General features: G+C 30.4%; 1 protein-coding gene across 1 annotated transcript; it reads left to right on the forward strand.

Annotated features, from left to right (window-relative positions):
- Positions 1-6,883: 6,883 nt before the first annotated feature.
- On the forward strand, positions 6,884-22,601 carry LOC107625126 (uncharacterized). The gene is made up of 12 exons (XM_016327705.3): positions 6,884-7,184; positions 7,297-7,386; positions 9,430-9,507; positions 9,683-9,757; positions 10,256-10,308; positions 17,005-17,158; positions 19,297-19,407; positions 20,161-20,287; positions 20,471-20,568; positions 21,108-21,246; positions 21,949-22,001; positions 22,363-22,601. Exons 1-12 carry the CDS (start codon positions 7,131-7,133, stop codon positions 22,444-22,446), a joined length of 1,116 nt encoding a protein of 371 aa, XP_016183191.1. The 5' UTR covers positions 6,884-7,130; the 3' UTR covers positions 22,447-22,601.
- Positions 22,602-27,182: the final 4,581 nt, after the last annotated feature.

Raw genomic sequence — 27,182 nt, forward strand, 5'->3', positions numbered from 1 at the left:
TTTTCAAGGGCTCAGATCAAGTTGACCATTGGAAGACTCTTGTGGTTGCTGCTTTATGGCTTTCGGTCAAGATGAAGAAGTCAGAAGCAAAGTTTCTACTCTAAGGTTTATTGAGAAAAAGTGAATCTGTGGGTTGGTGAAGCTCAAGGCTCAAGGTGTTGACTTTGGAAGAAGAACCCAGCAACATGCAAGGAGATAAAAGATGACTTTCTGCTCATTCAGAAGTAAGGAGAGAAAACCAGAGTTGTGTGAGTAGTGTTCTGTAAAGAAGTTCCTCTACTTGGATAATGCTTTCTTTCAAAGAAGCATTCGGCAAATACTGAAGAACTCAAGCTGAGGTTTGCAAATCTGGTTTTGCACATAGCGAAGAGGCTGTTGATGAAGTCAATCTCTTTCATGTTTTACAGATTGTGATGTACTTTTCGATGTTTATCTTTCTGTAATTTCTTGTGAGAAAAGGCATTGTGAGAAAGCTCAAGTAAAAGTCATGAGTGGAAAAAGGCTGAGTGTTACACTTGAGAGAAAAGTCTAGAGTTTATTTCAGATTTCTTTAGGTATGTCTGTGTCTTGTATCTTGTACGTGTAAGGTATCCCTTTCTTAGTTAGGTTAGCACTAAGAGTGAATAGTTAGGTATTAGCATAGCCAATGTCAAGTTAGGTTAGAACTTGAGTGAGAAAGGATTGTGTCAATCCTGTGGAATTGGTGTATGTAATACTGTTAACTATAGTGGAAATTCCTCCATTGTTGTAGAGGAGACTAGACGTAGGTTGCATAGCACAAGGCAACCGAACCAGGATATATGCTGGTGTTAGCTTTTCTCTTCTCTGCACTATTCTGTTTTCTGATTTTCATGAGACAAAAATAAATTGTCTCATAAATTTTCGCTGTTGAATTCAAACAGAATCAGAATTGAAAGTTTGTTTTAAAAGGGTCATAACAGCAACTAAAAAGAAAGGCATAGATTCAACCCCTTCTCTAAGCCTACCACAACCTTCACCTTGAATAGCCTATGTTGACAACAAGCTTTTGCAAGTACAAGGCCTTAAATTACGAAGTTGCTACCGATGTGCCTAATACAATATATCTACTATGCTCTTTGAGGTTTTCAATCATTGTTGCTATGATTTACTCTGTCCTAATTGACTCATGTCAATCAAAGATTATACTCACGTTGTCTCTTCTAACAACATGCATTCGTAAATTACTAAGAAAAAAGTATCACGTATCAGCGGTATTCCCTCCACGATAGCAAAAGAAATAGGCACAATGTTTTAGTTCTCATCTTGTGCAACTGCAACTAAAAAGGCACCTTTGTATTTTATGTAAAGGTGTGTGTCGTCAACTTGAACCAGATGCTTACAATGCTAGAACGCTCTAATACATAGATTAAAACTCTAGAAGACATGGTGAAGTATCTTGACACCATCCGCTTCTTCACTCCTGTTATACAAGGTCATGTTTCTATTTGGACAATTGAGTTAGACATCTTCTGAACCATTACCGAGAACCACAATGGCAAAGTTTGGTAAGATTCTTCCCAACCATCGAAAAATTTGGCTATCGACTTCTTGTTTGCCAACCAAACGATTCGGTAATTGATGGTGTAGTTGAACTTTGACTAAACTTCTGCAATTATAGATTTTACCTTCATGCATGGATGGGTTAGTTTCAACCAATGGTCTTATAGTCTCAGCAGCTATGTCTGAGTCCAACTTGAAATGATATCGTAAAATCGTTCCATGATGCACATGTGCCTCCCGTTGTATCTCCGTATCTTCCAACAACCTTTCTTTCCTATGAAGCTGGTTCGAATAAGTCAATCCCACCCACGACCATACGTCTTGCATTTTGCATGTAAGTTTGTGGCTCGGACTCATAAACAGTGTAATCGACTTTCTAGAGATAGTGTAACTCCTAGTTGCTGCGACGACCAACTTTCTAGAACTGTATTCTATTCCGATCCTAAACTCTCTATCCTTAGAATCAACAACACCTACAAAAAAATAAATTGTCACTCATTGATCCGTCCAAAATATAAATTAAAGAAAACATGTTACTCACTCCTCATACATGCATGCAAGGGATGCTACCTCGGAAATCTAGTTTTTCACATAGATGCGGCATTTGGTGGTTGGTCCAGTATTATCAGGGGTCAAAGAGCCAGAACCCAACCTTGAATCCTGCCCCAAACCATCAGGTGTTGCACATCTAGATCCAAGTCTTGAGGTCAGACCCGCACCATCAGGTGTCAAAGATCCCAAACCTAATCTTGAACCTTGTCCTGTAACATCTAGTGTCAAGGATCCAGAACCCACCCTTAAACTCCATTTTCGAGAAGAGAAGTGTTTAAATCCCAATATCCTTGGTGATTCTCCCTTGTAGAACTCAAGAGTTAGGCATTTCTCGGGTTAAGGAGTACAGGTTTCGGAAGTTGAAATTGCTGATCCAGGGGATATGAATTGGTCACCTGGGCTCCCAGGATGTTGTTGATAAGGCTAAAATTCATAATTGTGTAATGCAAACTTTTGGTGATAAGGTGCACGTGTGTCTCGCGTTGTATCTCTGTATTTTCCAACAACCTTTCTTTTCTATGAAGCTGGCTCGGATAAACCAATCGCACCCACATCATACGTCTTGCATTTTTCATATAACGTTTGTGGCTCGGACTCATAAACAGTGTAATAGACTCCTTTATAGATAGTATAACTCCTAGTTGCTGCGACGACTGACTTTCTATAACTGTATTCCATTCCGATCCTAAGCTTTCTTTTCTCAGAATCAACAACACCTATAGAAAAAATAAATTGTCATTCATTGATCCATCCAAAATATAAATTAAAGAAAAACATATTACTCACTCCTCACGTACCTATGTTCGCATATTCGGAGAATTTTGGTACATGCATGACGTCAAGATCCAAGCTATGCATAAAAGGTGGAACGTCCATCGGTTGACTAACTGCGAGTGGAACCATGACATTTTCCATGATTGCCTCACCTCCTCCATCACCATCCTCGTTCTTGTCACTGGCTTCGTAGGTAGCTTCGAAGTCCTTTTCGCTATCATTATTGTTCATTCCTTTGTACACTTCAACTCTATCATCTTCCTTGTCTGAGTCATGTTGAGTCTCATTTGCATCTATATATTCAAACTTGACATACAACTCAATCTTTGGCTGTTGAACTTGAGTTTGTTGGTATATGGAATATACGTTGCATACTTGTTTCGTCAATGATTGGTATAATATCAAACTGTATCAGGCCGCTGAATACGATAACGAGATTTCGATGCAGAATATTGCTCATCCTCTTTAAGATATCACCCTCTATTCTCTATCCTTTGAGAGAGACCGTAATGTAGCTCCGCAAACGTCATAGTGTATGAAACTACAAACGAAAATGGATTCTCACATGCAAAACTCACCCCCTCATGAGTATTTCGGATAATCTTACCGTTGTGATATACCACCATATTTATGGTACCCTCTCATCACACCAACAACATACTCAAACAACTCTCATTTTCGCAATGAAATGATAACAAATTTCGCCTTATATAGACAGATCACCCAACACACAAGTCATGTGTTCAAAAAACAACGAATCAACACGTGACACGTGTCCAACACACCCCTACATGTTAGTCAGGATATCGCCATATGGCACTACATCCCCCACATGTTGTATTCAATCTCGCCATATGGCTAATACATGTCCCGCATGCTGACACAGCATGTCCCTTGCGTCTTGCCCATGTCCTATCTGCCATTATTATCAGAACCGGATCGATCGATTCGACCAAAAAATCGGTAATTAACAAGATAGAATATCCATCCATCTGCAATTATACCAAATAACTTTATTTTCAGTAAAAACACCAACAATTTTTTTCATATAGAAAAAAAGTTAGCCATAAATTGATATTCTCAAAATTTCACAAATTAAAATAAAGCAAACAAAAAATCTTAGGCCAAAGTAAACGTTTCCTCCGCTTAGCTGGTGTGTCGTGTGTTAGATTAGGAATTGGAATTCCCCTACCCCGTGTGGCCGTGTCCCTTGTGTAAAGGAAATAAATAATAAAAAAAGACAAAGTAAATTACATTTTTCTCCCTAGGGTAAAAAACAAATAAAAAGAGGACTTTCTTTTCACTAATGGAGATGGAGATGCCTTGTGTGACTCTTTCGTTCTCCAATTATTAAGAAGCGCGTACAATTTATTAGACCATAAAATATTGATATTGTTGTTCAACTAATTGTGTTTTTTTTTTGGTGTCTTCAACTTCTTGTGTTTAGAAGAGAGTGATGTTTTTCTTTTCAGTTATGGTAAGTTGATTAATAATTTTATCCCATAAAAATAAAAAAAAATATTATTTTATTGAATGCTAAATGGACTAATACTAATTAATTATTGAATGGTAAATAAGTTCTTTTTTTTTTCCGAATTGTTTCAAGTTTGCCTTAAAATAAGTTAAAGCTTTTAAATTTTAATATTAGAATTTATATATTGGTGACAAAAAAGACAAATATGAAATATGTGATATGATCTATATATGTATATATAACGTCTTTAATGGTGAAACGAGTAAACTCAGTCAATAATTCAACATATATTCAACAAAACAACAAGTCAGTCAACATATTTATATGTTCTTGTTACGCGCTTATATTATTAAATGAAAAAAAATGAAAGGGAGAATAAAGCCTTAGCTTTCTCCTGAAAAGTTTTAAGGCAACTACTCTCATGAAAATGCCAAAAACATCTTTTTATGATGATTCTTGTTTAAAAAGTATAATTTATTTATTTAACAACACTTTAAATAAAGATAACACTTTTACTTCAAATAAAATCAAGCCCTACAATCTATCATCCAATGGTCAAAATGATATATCTTCACATGATGATAATCATTAAATCTTCATTGGAGTACCTACCAAGTTTTAATATTCGAAAGCGGACTTAACTAAAATATGTCTGACATCGACAAGAAGTCTAATATGTGTTAAGGGGGCAAGACTTAACTTTCTCAAGTCAACCGAAAAAATAAATAAATAAATAAATAACTAAAAACACATATTAAAATTATTATTACTAATTTTTTTATTTTTATTTTAATAAACGTAAGAAAAAAATCCAATTTAGATATGATAAATTAAGAAGTAATATTAGAGAAATTCATATTTGTATATGTTATCTTGAAATAAATTAAATGTTTAATTACTGTGTTGGTTTTTATAGTTTCGTAAAATTTTTAATTAGGTGTTTATATTTTTTTTTCTTTTAATTGGGTTCATGCACCAATTTTTTTTTCAATTAATCCCTCTTAACAGTAATTGACTTAATTTTATAGGGATCAAACTAAACAAAAAAATTGGTGTAGGAACCCAAATAAAAGAAAAAAAAATTATAAGGACCCAATTAAAAAAAAATTTGGTACAAGGACTCAATTAAAAGAAAAAAAAGTATAAGAACCTAATTAAAAATTTCATGAAACTATAAGAACTAATAGAAGAGTAATTAAACCTAAATTAAATAGTAGATATTATCTTATAAAATAAAAAACATACTCTATGAAATTTTTGTGGCAAGCAAGATTAATTAAAATACAACCATCCACTTCCATTTCAAATCATTATTAATTAAATAATAACAAGTGTTTTTTTTATTTTTTTGAAAATATGTAACGTAAAAAATCAAAGTATTAGGCAGGTATTAATATCGAAAATATTCACATATTATTATTATTTAATCTAAGAGTCGGATTAATGAATATAAAAAACTTGTCCTATAAGTGTTTTTGATCATTGAGAAATAATAATAATAATAATAATAATAATAATAATAATAATAATAATAATAATTAAAAAATATATTTTTTTCAAACAATATTATATCACTACAGCAAAATGCGGAAGATAGCGACAGTTAATTAGCGGCTGTTTATCAAACCGCCACAAATTGATAAAATTGGGCGGTTACGGAATCAAATCAAGAAAAGAGCCAAAAGCTCTAAGCATCCTGTCACTCACTCGACCAAGTTTAGAGCTCTAAAGTCTGAATGACTCTCCCTTTTCCAACCCTAGCTTCTCTTCGACCACCAACGTAATGACACCATCGATCATCACCCCCAACGTCTTTGTCAGAACCACAGAACCATCACCGTCATCTTTTTCTTCTTCTCCTCTACCCTCTCGAAAACCCTTTCTCTCTTTCTCTTCCCTTGTCTCCTGCCTTCTTTGTCTCGCCGCCGGCTACCATCCAGCGCCGTCGCGACCATCTTCTTTTCATCCTTACAACCTCGCACTGTGGCTCGCTAGCTCGTCTCTGCCTCTCTCATTTTCAGTTGCAGAATTAGAACAGAACCACTCCAGTTCCAACGAGTTCAGATGCAGCAGTGGCTGATCACTGTTACTACATTCCTCTCTGCTATGCTCTTACTCTATTATTCGATTCAGGTTCTCAAATCACATTTTCTTCTATGTTTTAGTTAATTTAGGATTAGTTATATATATGTTTATTAATACTTAGCCAATAAAACTACTTTTATATTAATTTTTAACCAATAAATTATAAACTCTAAATTATAAGAGTATAAAAATAAATATCGTTTTAAAATATATTTTTTGTTTTGTTTATTAAAAAAGAAATACATAATTAATTAGTGATGATCATTTATACAGAAGTCAAGAATATGTAATGTATAAATAGTATTTTGAGAGAGTCTATAGGATCAACAATTTTATTAAAATTTGGCCAGTACTTAATCAGTAAAAGGAAAGTAAATAATCCTATATTATTAGATCTAATTTCATACCATTAAAAATACTAATAATAACTAATTGATGACTATAAATTACAGAACTTACTAACCCCTAGCACTTCTCTAGTATTTTTCTATTGATAAAAAGTGTTTGCCTAATAACACTTCTTCGTTCTCCTGCTATATAACATGTTGATAGCTATCACTAACTTCATCTATTCTTCAATTTTTCCAAGCCCCTCTCCCCCCGGTTTCATAAACACACACAGAGTGATTGTTTAAGTCTTTTGTTTCTACTTTTTTCCCTATAATCTATATTATGATTGGTAAAAGGAGGAATAACATATAAACATTTAATTTGTAACCCAAAAATGAGTTCTGATTCTGATGAATACGGTCTTCCTCTCCCAGAGAGTTGCATCATCGTAAGTGCTTTCTATATATGCAGTAACAATATATATAATGTCTTAATAATAATCTACATTCTCGAAGCTCTTGTTCAAGTGAATGATGAGTGGCATGTGATTTTGCATGCAGGTGGGGTTTGGTGGAGTCTGTGTGGATTTATTGGCAACAGTGACATGTTTCCCAGTTCCAGATTCCAAGATGAGAAGCACCCAACTCAAGGTATTAATTAATAATTACTATCTTTCTTCTTTAATTTCACAATCATATATATATATATATACAACTTCTTTTTCTTCTCCTTTTTCTTTTTGTTTTAAAAAAATAAAGAGACAAGAGATCATAGAAAGCTTTGTCGGGCAGGCGGGCTGTTTATATGATGGTTCTAAAAATCGGATACACTTGACTGGTTTAAATGAAATAATCGATAATTGATAACTTGATGGTTCGATTTAAACTAGAATATCGGTTGTAAAAAAATGGGTTAAAAATTAATAAGTTAGTTCATAAAGGATTTAACAGATTCCATAAAATTTGGATTATTAAGTGATTTTAGTAATAAAATATATTTTTTTAATTTTTTAATAATTATAAAATAATTTTTATTTAATTTTATTTATAAATTAATTTTTTATCTATTATTTAATTTTAAAATTTATTTTTTATTTTATTGCCAAAATATGTATGAAGATCACGATTAATAGAAGATCTATTTGGTTGTTGTTTTTAATTGTTAGTAAATATAAATGATAAATAATAAAAAAATAATTATAAAATAAAAAATAAATTTTAGAATTAAATAATAGATGAAGAATTAATTTCTAAACAAAATTAAATAAGGATTATTTAATAATTATTAAAAAAATTAAAAAATATATTTTGTTACTAAGACTATATTTAATAGTTCAAACATTATGGAATTATGAAATTTTTTACGGAGTTAGTTGATTGGATTGAAAAATTTAAAATGAGCAATAAATAAGATAAGATAAGATTTAGACTCAACTCTAATTATATCTATAAGGTAAAAACCTTTCTAAAATTTTAATTATACTGACAAATTTAAAATTCTCAATTAGAATTTTACTAGTACTTTAAAATCCTACATCCAAGACTTGATCTTACATGTAAAAAAGCAATTATTTTAAAAAATACAATATTTTATCATATAACATTTGATAAACTTACTAATAATATAAAATTATAAATTAAATTCATATTAAAATAAAAAACAACAAAAAAATCATAGTTAAATCCATGGTAAAGTCACAAAAGATACAAACATCAATTCATCAACATTTTTTTGTTAAAATTAATAACACAAATAATAATAAAAGAATTACCTTAGTGATTTAGTGAAATTATATAAAGTAAGAGTGTTTCAATTTACACCACTCAGTGTATATATAATATTTTTTTATAAAATACACTAACATATTAAAAATATTAGTAGAATTAGACCTGAATCTCCATTTTACTAATTATAGTTCAATCTACTCCACCTCCAACTCTATTTATTACGGCACGAATTGTTATATCAATCCTATTCGAATGAGTTAGATTGAATTGGATATCGATAATTAGAGTTAATATTGTCAATTCAAAAAAATCTAATTAAAAAAATTAATTTTTAAAAAAAATCACATTTACAAAAATATATTTATTTATATAAAAAATATTATTATATTCGATTAAACTCTTAAATATTTCAACTTCTAGTTTCTTGTATAACTTTAGTGTATATCCATTTCTCTCTTGATTAAGATAAAATATTTTACATTTTTCATCCTAGTATTTAGTAAAAAAAATAATTTTTTTTCTCTCTTTTATTTTATCTTATTAGTTTATGCTTCTAATATTTTATTTTTTGTTTTATATACATTAGTAGGTTAAAATTATTTCAATTTGAAAAAGTTACCTTAACTTACTTTATCTCCCCCGGCTCTTTTCCTCTTTCTATATATCATTTCTTTAATTTCTCCATTATGTACCAACTCAATTGTCTGCTACCATCACCGTTACTATTGCTACTACAGTCAAGCATCCATTATGGCTTGATTAAGCAAAGTTTTTTGAAGAGATTCTTTACACTATATTTTTTTTAATAAATTTAGTTTCAATCTCAGATAATAGTTGCTCCTTTATTTAAATACTAACATAGACAAGAAGCAACTTAATTAAATGTTGACATGTGTCATATGACCACATTAATTAACTACTATGTCAGCATTTACTAATAGTGGGGGCTCAAAACTGAAAATACAGGTCCAAGGTGGTGGAAATGCTGGAAATGCTTTAACATGTGCTGCTCGGTTGGGATTAAAGCCAAGGATCATTGCAAAGGTTTCAATTCCTTCTATCTTTCTTATTTATTTATTTAAGGCACATGATGACTACTTCAATGATGATATTATAATATTATTGTTCCACAACTTGATGGTTATTGGACATTGGTTGTGGCCAAATAAAGGGTCAATTTCTAATTAAATAATATTTCTTTTATATAATTAATGAATAGGTTGCAAATGATATTCAAGGTAGGGCCTTGTTGGAGGAGCTAGAAGTTGGTGGAGTTGACACTTCGTTTATGGTGGTATATGTCCACACCTATAAAAATATCTTTATCTATTGTCTTAATAACGAGTATGAGTTAATTATTCTTGTTTATTTTCTACCTTATAACTAGAGAAATTTATTGTCATGTGTTAACATATCTGTAAAAAAATTATATAATATTCAATTATATATTTGAAGAGGCAAACTCTTAATACTACGTGTGTGTTTGTTTTAGAAGATATTTATCATTTATGAGTTATGACATAAAACTTAATTAATATATTGAATAATTAATATTCATTTTAAATTAGTCCAAAGTTCTGTCAATTCTTGAAATAATGAAAATAAAATTTTAATATTTGAATTATGTGATAAATTAAATTTTTTAAAAGCTAAAATGTAAAAAACATTTTGAAGACTAAACCAACATTACACACATAACCAATGCAAGGTTATTCTTATGTGTTTGCCCTAGTAATTTTGGTTAATATATTTTGGTGATGTTTTAACCAAATTTATTATCATTTACTTTTAGGTTTCTAAGGAGGGGACTACGCCATTTAGCTACATCATTATTGACACCCAAACGTATGTACCATTGTTTAATGATTTATACATTAACTTCATATTTATTTTGTTTTATTTTCTTAAGAGACTTGACTAAGTGCCATAACTTTTATTCACCTAATTAAAATTAAGTGGAACGATATAATAATGTTTTTTGTGTAAGTAAAAGTTTTAGGTGCTAATATAATGTGCCTTCCAAAAGATATTATTTCTTTTTCTTTTCGATAATTAAAAGTTTAAAGTATTGTTTTAGTCTTTAGAATTTGAAATATGTCTTAATTTTATTTTTAATATTTGAAATAAATCTATTCTTATCTTAAATATTTTATTTTATCCTATTTTAATATTTTTGTCAATTTTTTTAAAAATATTCTTTTTTATTATAATGTTCTTCTAAATAATAGTAAAAAACGTAATTATATTAATCATAATAGTAGTAGTAATTTGAGAGTGAAAATTGTAGAAGAATAAGAGAAAAAAAGGCAATAATAAAAGAAAAATTATATTTTTAAAAGTTATAATTTTAACCAGAGAACAAAATTCGAATAAAATAAAATATTATAAACAAAATTATAACTTAACTATAATGTTAGTTAGAAATTAAAATAATACTTTATCTTATTAAAAATAGAATATTTTTTAGATAGTTTGTACTAGCTCAACCCAAAATAAGAGAGAAATATTTTTTATTTATAGTTTACTCCATTTGATGCCATCAAGAACAAATTATAAATCACAAGTTTTTATCAAAACACAACAAATACACTTCAAAGTCTCAATAATCAAGACATAAAAAAGTTGCATGCAAACAAAATAACAAAAACAACTCAATAATCAAGACATAATATATTTTTATCCAAAAAATCTTTTAGTTTCTACAACTCCACACTGTCCATACAATTACAAAGAAACAAATAATCCACTTTTCTTTTTCATATTTTTCACCTCTTGATTCATCCAACTTTTAAACCACTCTTTTACGTTCTTCATGTCTACCCAGACCACATCTCCTTACCTTTTGAGCCAACCACTATAAACGAGAAAAAAAAGTTGCAATGCAAAAATAAATAATTTACCATTTCTAACTCATTTTCACATAGAACACACAATGTATCTCTTTATATATTATTTCTTCTTATCAGTTTATTCTTAGTGTTCATCGCATCTGTTATCACGAATTATACAAATATTTTCACTCTCAGTGAGACTAATCTTTTCCATATGTCATAAAAAATAGGAAAAGTCTAAGGGGCTAACAACTTTGTTAAATTTTGGCCAGTATGTAACCAGCAAAAAAAAAGTGAGTTATTGGATGAAATCTCACACCCATTTCACACCATTAAAACCATCATTGATAGCTATTTGATGGCTACAAATCACAAAGTTGCTGCCCCTAGCATTCCTCTAAAAAATATGCTTCATTATTGGAACTCCGTAAAGCTTTTCTATTATTGTATTAACAAATGATTTGGTTGAGCTGAGTATCTACGCCATACTATCCTATAACCCAGGACAAACTTTTCAGAATATTTTCTCATCAATTAGTGGTTTTTCTCTCTTAAAAAATACCCTCTTCCATTGAAGGTTTCAAACCATTAGGATCCAATCCAAACACAGTCACCAATCACATGCTCTTTTTTATTTAAAATATTAAACAATCTTAAAATTTTTTTCTCTAACTCTTATCTCTTACCTAAAAATCTTTCAAAATCTTGTTCGTTTCTTTTCCTAACACATGTTGCATCTTTTCTTACTCACTTCTTTATATGTCTCATTTGTTTTTGCAACATTTACAATCTCCTTCTACAAACCATTATAACCTTTGCAATTGTTTTCCGTCATTACTATGTGCATGTCCACATCATAACAACTTAACAAGAGTTATTAACTTTTTTTTCATAACTACTCATCTTCATCTGAGAATCTCCACTACCACTTGAATAATATTACTATTTTTTCAATCAGTGTATCCCCAATTCCTAAGCTGCCATGCTCATCTGGCTTCTGAATAGTACTCCACTTTAATGTTAGTATTCATTTTTTCTCATTTTATTTTTTCCAAAAGAATTGCATTGAGATTATCCTTTTTGCAACCTTTTTTGGCATCTTAGACATTTTCAAGTAATTAGTAATCACTGCTTTTATGATCATTAATCTTCTGGTCTTTGATAACAAGTTAGCCTTTCAAAAACTCAACTTTTCAATTTTGTCCAAGATGGATTTTCATGTAGCAATTCCTTATTGGGTTTGCTTCCAAGGGAATGCCAGCTACTTAATTGGTAACATCCCAACTTGATATTTCATAGATCATTTCAACTTTTCAATCTCACCACCATGACAATTTACTGGAATAATGAACGACTTAACAAAGTTAATTGTAAGTCTTAACATCATAACAAAATACCTAAAAATTCTTTGATAATTCCTCAACACCCTCAAATTTGATGGACAAAATAAAATCGTATCGTTCGCAAATTGTAGACACATTGTTAATCTTCTTGAGTCAAGCCTATTCACTCGCTATTAGTGCACCATCTTAAATCTATGGATTTTGAATAAATGTTGTTCAAACCTCTCCAATCAGTCCTCCCATCAAAGGTCTCAATCTTTTTTCAATTACCTTAGAAATTACTTTATAAATGCATCATACCATACTAATTGTACGCAAGTCCTTTATCTATTTACCCCCGCCCAATTTTACTGCTAACACTACCTAAGTCATAATTATTTTCTTTGACATTTTTCCTTTACTAAAAAACATCCTAAACTATGTTCGTGAATTTCACTCCTCCATGTCTTCTTGATGAACCTAAAGTTATACCCATCTACCACAGTGCTCTTGATAACTCATATGCCCACCCAACATTCTTTATTTTCTCATCAGACGAAATATTTTTAATCAACTCTGCTTGTTCATTCGTTATTCTCCATATCATACCTTCCTCTTCTTTATCATTAATATATATTATTGTGAACATACATTTTTAAAATACCTCTTTGCCAATTGTTTAATTTCTCGCCAAATTCTTCACTATTTGCCCAATTTTTCACTTTCTCGATTCTGCTTATTCTTTTTTTTTTTAATAGTAGATTTTACATGAAATATCTCATTATTTTTACCAACGTCTTTTATATACCTATCCCTTTATTGTATCTCCAATATTCGTCTTGTACCACACCTCTAATTGATTTTTCAAAGCTGCCTTTTTAATTAAGTTCTCATCTTGGTTAATTCCATATTTTAACATTTTTTCAATGTTTCAATCTCCCTTTTGAAACATTTTACTTTCTCTTCAATTTTTCTGAACGTCTCTCTATTCCAATTCTTTAGAATTCCCCTAATGTTTCTCAGTTTCATAGCAACCGACTTTTCTTCTGTTTTTCTCCATTTCTTATCAAACATCTTGAATTAAGGATGTGTAAACTAAACGTCCAAGGATCTGAACGATTTGGGTCACCAATCCTTTATCTCCTTTTCAAAAATTATCAGCACATAATCTAATTTAGCACACTTGAAGGATCTAAACTTTTATGCAGGAAATTTCTGAACCCACGTCGTATCCAAGCATAACTTATTTATCTTGCTTATACTCTTTCCATCTCTCTAAGTGTATTTTCTGTCCACCAACGACATCTCCATTACCTCAAAATCTTGTACCCCTCTTTAAAATCTACCATGCCCTCAGTGTTGACTCTGTCATTACTCCTCTTATTTGGATGAGTAATCTCATTAAAGTCCCCAAATACCATAATAATAGGGATGTTATCGTGATTCTTGATGCAGTTAATCTCCTCCTATACTACCTTTTGTTCATCCTCCCTCTCGGTATTTAGGGCGTACACAACCCCAATTAGTACTTGATCATCACTTTCATCTATGATACCCTTTATGACCTGTTGGATCTTAAAGAATGCCTTCTCCCAAACACATTATCCCCATTACTATTTTCAGCTGCAGCCATATTCCACTCATAGTCAATGTTGTCCATAACCATTTTATCTCAAAATCCTTCACCTTTGCTACCTTCGTTTTCATCAGGCCTAAAAATCTCACACAATTTTTGCTCACTATTTCTCTAATCATTCCCATTTTACCGCCATTCTCCAGTCCTCTACAATTCTATAAGAGAATCATTAGGCATAGTTAATAAATCACATGTCTCCTTAATACTCTGTTTTAGAATTTTTTTTGTATCGTGCTTTTGTCTCCTTTCTCTTCGTGCTTCTAGTCTCTCCATTCTCCTCTCTCAAGTACTTTTTTGCTACATTTTCTTCATGTGTATACAATTTCAATTTGTGTTCCCAAAGTTCATGTTCTATTTGCCTCCAAAATTTAGATATTCAATATCTTTTTTCTTTCTCAATATTTTTGTCTCTCCTTTCAATCTTTGTCCTACCTTTCTTTTTGGCATCTTCTTCTTCAAACTATTGTTCTTGTATTGGTTGCCTTTCTCTCTTCTTCACTTATATTCCTATCCCCTATCTCACGTGCCTCATTTTTAAACTTGGTGGTTTAGATGGGCCAGAGCCTGAGTCCCCTTCATTTCTAATCTCATTATAATCCTTATTCGCCCCATCCTTCTTTAAATATGCTCATTTTCTAAATATCTTATTTCATTATTTTCACTTAGCTCATTAAGTAGACCCAGATTAGGCTCTCTTACAACCTCTTTTATATCTCTATCATCTTACCAAGTTTGAGTTTTTGACTCATTAGTCCAAGTTTTTCTTCCTTTACTACCTAAATTTTGATTCTGGGCCTTGATGACATCATTAGTCCTTCTCCATCCATGCACAGCCATTTGCGATTTCACTTCTATCAACCTTCCCACTTCCATATTGTTGGCTATCCTAAGCATATCATCTTATTCACCGCCACTAGCCTCTGTCTACGTGCCAGTGTGCCTCGCTTTCCTTATTGTTTCATTGGACATATTTCTATCATTCTCACATACTATAGTGTCCTGCACACCCTTATGCTTCCCATGCATCCCTTGTCCTTTTATTGTCACTTTCTTCTCCATTAGCATAACCTATCATTAGAATGCGTATTCATTTGCCCTATCTTTCTTATAAATTACCTGAAATTCCTCATCATCAATCAATATATTCAAGTATGCTTGTATGGTGGGATCGAAACTTGAGTCCACTAACACCTTAAAGGAGTTATAATGTTAATTTTTCTATCTATCCACTTTTATCACTATCCCCCAAACTCCCCCTCTATATTATCCTTATTTCAAGCATGTATGGGAAGTCCTATGACTTCCACTTAAAGCCTCCTCGACCTATTTGTTTCTTTAGAAGTCCATCTTTTGACGTCTATGAAGTGATTTAGTAGAAAAAAAAAATTGTGCTGCTTCCTCCATATTTTTCTTATTGTCAAAAGTCATCACCATCTTTACCTCAGTCATGTTGTACCAGTTCCTCATCACTGTCTATTTCACCTCCAGAAAGTCTATTGGATTAATTGCTTCCTCAATTAGACTCTCTATTTTCTCAATCATTCCTCCATTACTATCTAATACCACATTTGATTTTTCACATTGTGTCATTGTCGTCTCTTGGATCTATCGTTCCTAGTCGTCCCCTTCCAAACTTGACCACATCCTTATACAATCTTTTTCTATTATATCTCCTTCTTTCATATCATTTATATCTTTTACTATGTTATTCTTCTGCTTGGGTCTTCTCATTCTTTTCATCTTTATTCATCTTACCCAATTTTACTCTTTTGTATCTAACCTCTGATAATCTTATCTTGTATCTCTGCACCACTCACCCGTCCAGTTTTTGAATGACATTCAGAGTACCAATTCTCATCGCAAACTTCACAAAAACAAACATTAGCAGGTTCCTCATCATCTTTTTCTTTGACAAGAACACATCCACTACTCTTCCTTCTCTTTCAAACACTTGCAGATCTATGCTACCATTGTATTTAGTGGTAGGTTGTTAGTGAATACAGTAATTGATCGATATTCTTGATCCCTAAGAACTTCTCCTACTCTCTTATCATTATTTGTGAGAGCCTCTGAGGTAGTAAACTGTGATGTGTGATTGGTTGGTTTGATCTCCAATAGATTTTAAGTCTTCTCCTAGTCACAATTTGTCACTTTTCTCGTTCAAATCCCTCACTTTCTCTTTGGTTTTCTCTCTATTTTTCTCTTTTCTCTCTCATCTTTCTATTCCACTTCTCGTACTGAAAGAAAAAACTCAACAGTACAAAAGTACCTTATTCGATAAATTCTCAATGACATCTATCTCGTCATTATATTTTTTACTTAATCTATAACTAATCTTATAAAAGAAATAATTTGGACTTATAAATTTGTGGTTAATTTTATTTATTCTCCATAATTTGTAAAGTTAAACTTTTAAATATTATTCTTAAACATGTTATTAGTTCTCTCAACTTTAGTTCTTTCCACAAATATTTTCACTCAAATGAATTTTGAAACATGAATAATGATATTTAATTTATTTAATATAAATTTCTTGAACTGCCAAAATATGTAGAATAAAATTACACAAACATGTTAATAGAAATGATGTAGATTCTTATTTATTATTCATTCTAATTCTACCTTCATCTGAAGATTTTATCTTTGACAATTTCTGTGAGTAACTTTAAATTATTATCATTATATAAAATTATTAAAGAGTGTAAATTATTGGCTAATTATATTAATTAATGATAGTATTTTATGCATTCAGGAAGACACGAACTTGTATATTCAATCCAGGAGAATATCCTCCAATGAAACCAGAAGATCTTCATAGTACTAACTTGGTATCTATATTGGCTGGATCAAAAGTGGTTTATTTTGATGGAAGGATGCTTGACACCGCTATTGTCATTGCTCAAGAGGTAATTAATAAGTTACATAATTAAGTTGAATCATGAAATGTTTTCAGCTCACGGAAAATTTTACTCACTAGATTAGTGATGATAATTTACTATTATTATATTACCTATTTAATTTGTGAATCACTAACTCTTAACAAAATATGTAATGTGTAAATAACCTTACTATTTTTTTAAATAACCTTACTATTATATTACACCGTTGAATAATTGTTTTATCGATGTAATTTATTTTGTGTAAAGCCTCTTTGATTAAAATAATTGATATACCTTTCTATATATCAAATTAACAATAGTATAAAAGTTTAAAATGTATATGAAATATGAAGGGTTAATGGTCAAATTAGTCTCCGAAAGATAGGTCAATCGTCATTTTTATCTTCGAATGATTTTTTTAATCAAATTAGTTCCCAAAAGATTTAACATTAATCTCGTTTGTCCTTCCGTTTCTGGGCTAACAGTTTTCGTCACTAGGTGTCCACGTAGAACGTTAAATGACAACTGAGTAGTGACAAAACGACGCCGTTCTATATCATTAGTGTGTTTTGAATAACTCAGCATTGTTTTATGCTATTACTGAGGTAATTCTTCCATTATTCTACCACTGTTCTCCTTTCTCCAAAAACTAACAAAAAGTCACCCAAAATAGAGTGAGAAGATAAAGCTGTTTCGATCACTGGAATGGCCGTGGAAGCAATAACCGGCGAAACCTTGTAAAACCCTAGCAACAACTATCCCGGCACAAAAATCCTCACCCGAAACCAACCAACATTCAACCCTAACCCCAGCAACTACACATTCAGACTAGAAAGAAAAAACCAGAAAAAAGGAAAGAAAAATCGACGTAGAAGGATTCGTACCTCTCACCTAGAGACAGCGCCTACCACGACGGCGCAGTAAGACCCTAGAAACCCAGACAAAGAGGAGCATTCGCATTCTGTATAGCGTCACCGATGATTGCTTCCTCCACCATTCCAATGATCAGAGCTTCTTTGTCTTCTCTTTCTATTAAGTGACTTTTCGTTACCCTTGAGTGAAAGGAGAAGACCCGCGGCCGTACAACGGTGCCCTAGAGATCGAGAGGAATAAGCGTAGTCACAATCTGTTATGTGTCGTTGATGATTGCTTCCTCTACCCTTCCAACGATTGGAGCCTGTTAGTATTTTCTGTGTTTCGTTTATTTTAAGTGAAAGGAGAAGAGAAGAGTGAGTGAGTAATTTCAGGGTGGAGCTGTAATTAAAACGGCATCGTTTTATCACTGAGTTATTACTTAACACTACACGTGGAAAATCGTTAACGGAACGGATTAAACATTTGAGGGAAGACAAACGCGATTGATTTTAAATTTTTAGGGACTAATTTAATTAAAAGAATTATTTGGGGATAAAAATTATGATTGGACAATCCTTCCAGAACCAATTTAACCATTAACCCGAAATATGAATGAGTTTTTAGAACAGAATCTTATTGATGTTTAATTTTTACAAAATTTAGTACAAATGATATTTATAGTAAGTAATTATATTTAACGATTGGATCGATAAAAATTATTTTTTTTATAAAGAGTTAAATTGAAACAATGTATGTGATTTAATATGTATGTGTAGGTATATAAAAGCTTTAGGTATCTAAAACAAAAGGATACACCCAACATTAGAAAGTGGAATAACAAGATATTCAATTAAATTAAACAAAATTTGTTATTTAAACATTATAAATCAATAATCATATATTTGTATAGATTTATGTATACTATATATATATTTTTTAAGTAGAATAATCAATTTTTAAAATAATCAAATTGTTCACTACAGATTAATCAAACATTTCTACAACGGAATAAACAAATTTTTCATAAACACAACAAACCAATAACCACTATGTTTTTGTACTTTTATTCTTATTTTTTAATTATAAATGTGAATCTAATTCGATTATATATATTATCTATGTGATGTTTGATTATAACCATGAATTTAATTTAATTATATTATTTATAAAATAATTAATTATATTGGTGCTGATTTTTAATGTATATTTAATATGGTTAAAAGTTAATTATTATGATGATATTTTAAAATGATCAAGCGAATCATTCAATAAATCTTAAAATTATTTGATTATATTTGACCATTATACAGGCATTTCAACAGAATATACCTATTTTAGTTGATGCTGAAAAACCAAGGGTAGGATTGGATAATCTCCTAAGATTGACCGATTATATTATATGCTCAGAAAATTTTCCACAGGTAATTAAGCAAAATATAATATCATGAAGTAGCTTAGCTTATATTATTGCTTGTGAGTTTTATAATAGTTTCAACTTTGGTTTCTAGCTAAAACAGAGAACTTGAAAAGAATATGACAAACATTCTATTAATACTAAAAATCTACCATCAAATAAGCTATTTTAAATTCATGTATATTTATTATATGTGTTTTACATATTTTGGAAGCAGATATATACAATAATTAATCACTAAAATAATTAAACTTTTTGTAACATAATAACCAAATTTTCACAACAAATAATTAAAATTTTCAAGAAAACAAAAAAGTTAGTCACCAATGTGTTTTTGTAATTTTATTTGTATTTTGATTATAATTGTAAATTTAATTTGACTATTTTGTTTTTGAAATTTGATCATAAATGTAAATAAGTCTGATATTATATATATATATATATATATATATATATAATTTAATTAGAAATGTTAATATAAAATTGTTTTATATTTTATATTAGTGGTTAATTGATAACTGATTTCTAGTGTCTATTTGACGTGTTTAAAATATAGATAATAGTTAATAAAATGAAAATATATGAGAGTATGAATTTCTTCTTTCAAATATGCAAAATAACATTAGTTTACTTTTGGTGAAAATTAGGGTACCTTTTCCCCATTCACAAAACTATTTTCTCATTAGTTAATATGAATTAATTATTTATTTGCTAATAATATAATAACATAGTTTTTTTTTTTATTCATCATATTTGACAGGCTTGGACAGAGGCATCAACTATCTCAAAAGCACTAGTTTCAATTATGTTAAGGCTACCAAAACTCAAATTTGTGATTGTAACATTGGGAAAAGATGGTTGCATAATGCTTGAGCGATGCGTGGATGGTGAAAATACATCTTTTTCTTTCCCCTTTTGATTAAGTTTTGAATTTTGTCTAGTTTAATTCATATGATAGAATAGAAGATTAATTAAGCACAAATTGTAGCTTCTAGTTCATTAGCAATATTTTCTATGCATCTAATTATTTTTATGATTTCTATACTGAAAATAAGTGGCTATATATGCAGATATTTCTTCATTAGAAGAAATGGATATTGATAGCACATTTGAGTCATTATCAAAGAGAGAGGATGATACCATAACTATGCCTACTTGTATAGCTTCGGTAATAATATTAACTTAATTATGGTACATTTTTAATTTGATTAAGATTTTTTTTCCTAGTAGTAATTTATCTTTTGCTGCTGAAAAAAGGCCCTGCAAGTAAAATAACAAAAATCAATCAAACAAAATTTTGTACATTTGAAAATTAAAAAAGCATTTATAATTTAAAAATTATACATCTAAAATTCATGTTAGTTAATTGTTGGTTGATTTTTATTATTTTCTCATATTTTTATTATGTTCATATTTTGCGGTAAAGTATATCCGCTGCTAAATGCTTATTTGTAGCGGTTATTTAAGTGGTTAGAAAAAACTATCACTAATAGTTTAGCCACACCTTATTTTAGAGCGGCTCACAAATTGTCACTATCTAGTTTAAAAACTGTTGCTATCTATCGGAATTTTTGTAGTAATATTGATTAGTTTATGTGTGAGAAACAATTGAATAATAATAGTTTTAGTTAAAATTTAGGATAATATTCTACTTAGGTCGATAATTATTTTTTTCTTTTTTTTTTTAAATTAATCCTCTGCCACCAGTCTATGATGAGGTTTAGAACAAAAGGAGAGGGATGTATGTGTGGGAGGTTATATATTGGAACAGCTGAAAAGATTCCACCATCAAAGCTTATTGACACAACTGGTGCTGGAGATGCATTTGTTGGAGCTATTTTATATGGTAACATCTTTTATAAATATTAATACTATTCTTAACCATTTTATTTTTCAAATATTTTATTAAATACCTCAATGTTATCCTCACTTTATATACGGTCAAAAACATACTAATGGATGATGTATTTTTTTTAACTCTATTTTTTGCAATTTAGTGGAAAAAACATAGTTTTATATAGATATAGAAATTTGATAATATGGAGTGGGGAAGAATACCATAATATCTGATCTTGAATCTTTTGTGAGTTAATTTTTCTTTATTTTTCTGTTTTTAATTCTATTAGATTTTAACTATTTTTCAATTTCTTCACCACGGTAATATATATTATAAGAGTTTGCTTTATATAGAAATTATTATTGTGCATAAATCCAGTACCTTCATTAGTATCTCGTATAGAGTTAATAGTAACTGATAACATTGAATTATTTTTAAAATTCTTGAGATACAAAAATAGAATAAAAATTAACAAAAATTGATATTTTCTTCATAGGAAAAAAGTGTTCTCATTATAATTTTGGTTATACATGGAATTATTTTTTAATTGAATATTATAAGGCTAATGTATCATGAATTTAGTACATTATTTGCCATTCAATTTTCATTACTTCTAGTCTTTACATATTGCTTAATTAATTAAAAATATATCGCACAAATTTGTGTACGATACAATTGTAAAATTTTAAAATGTTATGTTTTTGTTTTCAGCAATATGTGCCAACTTTTCGCCACAGATAATGTTGACATTTGCCTCTTATGTGGTAAGTAGTTAATCATATAAATGAACATAAAATGGTATTAGATTTAATTTAAGGGAGATAATGACATTCTTATATTGATAATGTCATTTTCTTTTTATAATATAAATAACATTAAGAGAGATTGGTATTATTGATTATAAAAATAGCATTATCAATTTTCTATATTTAAAGGTATAAATGTTGATGAGAAAATTACACATATATAAATACAGATGTTTAATTTATAGCTTATTATATCATAAGTTATTAGCATTTAATGATGATTGGGATGAATTACTTTTCTTTTTCTCTTTAAAGTATATCTAGCACTTTAGAAGAGCCAAATTAATAATTTTCATTTTTATTTTGATGGAAATTTCAGGCAGCCACCAATTGTAAAGCTCTTGGAGCTCGAAGTGGTCTTCCATATCGTACTGATCCCTGTCTTAAATCTTTCACACACTAGAGCCTCAATTTGGGTGCCTAAAAATTCAATATATATAGTATAAAAAAAAATCAAGTGTGTTAAAAATATTAGTGTTCCGGTAATTTTAGTTATTGATTTTAACTATGTATATGTTGTATGATTGAGATAAATAAATAAAATTATTGAAACACTAATATTTTTTTATATTTAAAACTCTTCTATTACTATATGGAAAAATATTAGAAAAACTAACAAATAAATTTCTTACTATTTTTGTATGGACATCTGCAATTTTAACCAAAATTTAATATTTATAAGTTTTGACTATTGAAAAATGAGACAAATAAATATTTATTTATTTTTATTGAGACACATAATTCTTCTCTTACTCATATGGTTGGCAGCGGTATTCGAACTCGCAAGTACCTGTCCCGCTCCTATTCGATTAGGACGCACGGGTAATTATTCGACCCGATACGGGACGGAATCTGACTGAAGCAGAGTTCTTATCGAGACGGGATGGGTCGAGTTTAGGGTGTATCCGCCCCGATGTATATAAATAAAATAAATAAAATATATAATTTAAATATATGCATATATATTGTGAGAAGATTAGGGTTTGTGTTAGTGTGTTATTGCCTCTTGTTCTCTCAGTCGTCGCTCTTCTCTTTCACTTCTTCTTCCTGAATATGAAGCTTCCATGGCTAAATCTGATGGTTCCATGCTTTCATCCCTCTACCTCTAATCTCCTCCTCCTCCTCCTCCTCCTCCTTCTATCACGCTGCCTCACTGCCACTGTGTCGCGCTCTAACCCCTTTTAGCCACTGTGTGGCGCTCACTGCCAACCTCATCTCCTCTTAGCCGCACGTGATTCACCGGCATCGATGCATCACCTCGTCCTTGCTGCTTCATCGTTCACCTAGCTTCGCCATTGTTCATCACGCTTGCTAGTTGCACTTCACCGCAGTTCGTCACGCGTCGCTAGCATGACCCCCTCCCTTCTACTTCGTTCGCCAGCGTGACTAGAAGCTCTTCAGTAACCAGAAGCTACACACCTCCCAGACTCTTCTTATACAATCCACTACGCATCTCCATTGCTTCTCAGTGAGCTTCTTTATTTTAATTTTCAATCTTCAATTTTAATCTTTTTTTACTAATCTATGTTTTTGTTGTTGCTGAAAAATGTGTAATTTTTTGAAAGGTTTTAATTTGTTCATATGCATATTTTTATGTCTTTTATTGTGATGATTTATATTTTTTTTTTCAGAAATAATCTAGTATAAACTTCAACCGTTAAGACATTTTTGTTGAAGTTGATATTCAATATTTCTCATTTTAATTATTTATTTATTGCTGAAAACTAATGGCTAAAAAATCTGCCAATTTCTATAACTTTCATAGATTGTGAAACTCTATAGAAGATATCTGATTGTGTGTGCCAACTATCCTGAGTACTAAATGCGTTATGCGGAGTTCATAAAAACTAATGGGAGATTTATATCATCTAATTTAGTAGGATATATATGTTTTCGAAGAGTTTGTTTCTGTAAATTACTATTGTGGGTGTGAAAATTTTGTGGCAGATAGAAGTAGAGTTGTTATAGCGAATGCTGAATATCTCTGTCGCAATTGATGTTGATCGCAATTTAAAACCATTTTAGAACTTTAAAAATTAGAAAATGGTAAAGGAGATTTGAATTTGATTATGGTGTTATATTTGTTCATTTCTCATACATTAGTTTATTTTTTTAATTGGATGTTATTTGACATTCAATAAATTTTATATTTTTATTTTAATTTATGTATAAAATTTATATTTTTATTTAGATTTATGTATGGATATATAAATTTTAAAGTATTATTTAATTGTTATAGGGCGGATACCTGCAGGAATGTGTTAGGGTACTGTATTTTATTACTCGCGGATAGTGGTAAAGCGGATAGTATCTAAGTTAAAGAAAGGCAGGACGGGATCGGATGGGGCAAAAATCTGCCCTTACCTGTATAATACCCCGAGATTTTGAAAAATTAAATAATAAATTATTCATAATTTATTATTTTATTTAAAAAATTATTTTCTTAAAAGTAATTAAATCAAATTTTATAATACTTTAAATTTAAAATTTATTAGAATTTTTAAATAATTTTTATTATAAAGAAGTATTTTGAAAAAGATAAAAGTTTTATTATTATTATTATTACTATTATTATTAGTATTGTAGTTATTATTATCATTGTTATCATTGTTATCACTATATTATGATTATCATCTTATTATTTATTTTTCGAAAACAAAAAGAAAGAAAACCACAATGTGGCTTATATATGCATTACATATATATATGAAATTGAAACATGTTTATATATATAGTTCACTAATAAAATATTCAAATCCAATAATATATATAAGAGAAGAATATTCAAATCCAATAACTAAAATTCAACTAAGGATCATAGTTCACTAATCCTAGACTTCTAACACAAAATACCTCATTATCACAACAACCTCCACAATAGTTATACCTCAAATCAATAATTCACCAAATCATTAGTTAATCAACAAGCATCAAACCAACCATATTCATCAACAATAACATTCAACCATAATTCTCTCCAAATTAACATAACAACATTCACCATCCAAAATTAATAACTAATTATCCAATAAACTTCAACCAAATATATTCATCGACAAATTACTAAACATTAAACATACACCTGCATTCCAACTTATCCTATGGTCATCTAGCCTAAGTTTTCACAGAACATTATATATTAAATGCAAGAAACCTAAACCATACCTTGGCTGATTTTCACGTAACGACCAAAGCAAATTATTTAAAACCAAGGCAGTCCCTCAAAAATCAACTAATCAGCTTCCTCCAAGTTCCAGTATTCACAATTTCAAGCTCCAATTATTTATTCACAACCTAACACACATTCATAACACATATATATCCAATTTAATACTCAAAGCTCAAATTTAATGAAAATAAAATAGAATTATCATATCCTCACCTTACCCAAGCTTCACATAAGTAAGAGTGAACATTTTTCTCAAGCTAATTGGATCCTAAAACATCAGAAATAAAAGAAATTCAACCTTTCCATTAAAAAATTTGAAAATTGAGGGAAAAGAGGGATGAGAGTGATTAAACAAGTTACCAGTACAATTATTCCAGTAGAAATGTAGAGCTCGACGCGGTGAACGCGTGGCCACAAACGGTGCGGCAATCGGAACTCGGACGGAGAAGTTATGGAATTTGGAAAGTAACGTAAGGGTTTCGGTGAAGTTTTTGTTCTTCCCTCCCCTGGAAGCTGAAAACTTCGTTTCTGTTGGAATGAAGGGGACAAAGGGCTTGGGTTCACTTAAAAGGGCTGCTCTGGTTGGACTGACAGTCTGGTTTGGATCCGGTTCAATCGGTTCGGTCTTTTCGGTCTAATTTTGGACCGTTTTCTTTGAAATTAGTGTCAAAATTCTCGTTTCGATGAGCTCTACCCTACTTTAATATAATATTCACATTTCTAATCCTCCTTATTAAAAACTAATTTATTGACTAATTATCTACTAATTTAACCGGGGTTTACATATAGCTTACCGTGCATCACATTTTTATTGCATTAATCATAATCATTCATATATGAATAACCATACGTGTATGTATATATGCATATATATGAACGTGGTGTGAAGGCAATGTACATATGTGTATATATATATATGAAAAGCTAAGACACCTAATCCTTTTTATCACATTTAATCATCATCATTCAGCTTCCTTTGGTTCCATTTTTACTTTTACTAACGGTGAGAGTGAGAGATCGAAGTTGCATGGAAAGAAACCGTGACCCCACCAAGAACTTCTGGCTTCGATTTTTTGCGATCCGTAACTCCAATAAAAAATCTAATCTGGTAAAAGTATTCGTATCCTCGCTCCTCCTCTATACGTTGGTAATACTTTTGTTCGGTAGAAGTTGACGGTGACGTAGCTCCTCTTCTCCTTGAGTTCGGCCAATTGGAGTTTTAGGAGGCACAGACGACTTCTGACGTTTTCTTTTTCAGCAACTCGGTCAGAAAGCTTCTCCAAAATTTTCGTTGATTCTGATTTTATATGAAGGTAGGGGATTTCATGTTGAAATTAACTGTTTTAATTTATGAATACCATGAAAGTCTAGTGGATATTTGCAAATAATTTATGATTGTTTGGAATGACTGAATGATAATTTTGAATTGCATTTGTGACTGAATGTGATGAATATGTATTTGATTTCTTGATTGTTTAGGAATGCTGAGAATTCTAATTGTTGAGTTGGAAAGTCGGTTTGATTTGTTGGTATTGAACTGAGATTTGAAAATGATTTCTGATTTTAGAAATGTTTGAAAAGAGGTTGAGAATGGTTCGGTTGGGACTCGAAAAGGGTGGTAAAGTCCGAGTTTTAGGGGAGATGCTGTCGAAATTTTATTATGAAACTTAACACTTTGTTTGAAATATTTAGAAAAAGGTTGGACTTGAGAAATTGTATTATTTGGCTTTTGATTTATTAAGAAAAGATTTACGTTGGGTTTGATTTATTAAGAAAGATTTTATGTTTTGAGTTTGATTGTCGTCCTCTCTAAAATCTCGAGACCCTGTCCTGAGATTTATTTAATAAATGATTCCTTTAAAGAGGTTTAAATCTAAAATGGTTTTGAAGTTGGGTTGGAAAATCATGGTTAAGAAAGAACTGGTTTTTGTATGGAAGAAGAACTTGTTGTAAGTAAAGTGGTTTCGGAG

This window comes from Arachis ipaensis, chromosome B2, assembly GCF_059453495.1.
Source record: "Arachis ipaensis isolate K30076 ecotype BB chromosome B2, ASM5945349v1, whole genome shotgun sequence".
In the NCBI taxonomy this organism is placed as follows: Eukaryota; Viridiplantae; Streptophyta; class Magnoliopsida; order Fabales; family Fabaceae; genus Arachis; species Arachis ipaensis.

Excerpts from the sequence above, each read along its gene's own strand:
- LOC107625126 (XM_016327705.3), top strand. The coding sequence starts at position 7,131 with ATGAGTTCTGATTCTGATGAATACGGTCTTCCTCTCCCAGAGAGTTGC. Across the intron at positions 20,288-20,470 it reads GCTTGAGCGATGCGTGGATG|ATATTTCTTCATTAGAAGAA; the intron begins GTGAAAATACAT and ends CTATATATGCAG. Across the intron at positions 20,569-21,107 it reads TGCCTACTTGTATAGCTTCG|TCTATGATGAGGTTTAGAAC; the intron begins GTAATAATATTA and ends CTCTGCCACCAG.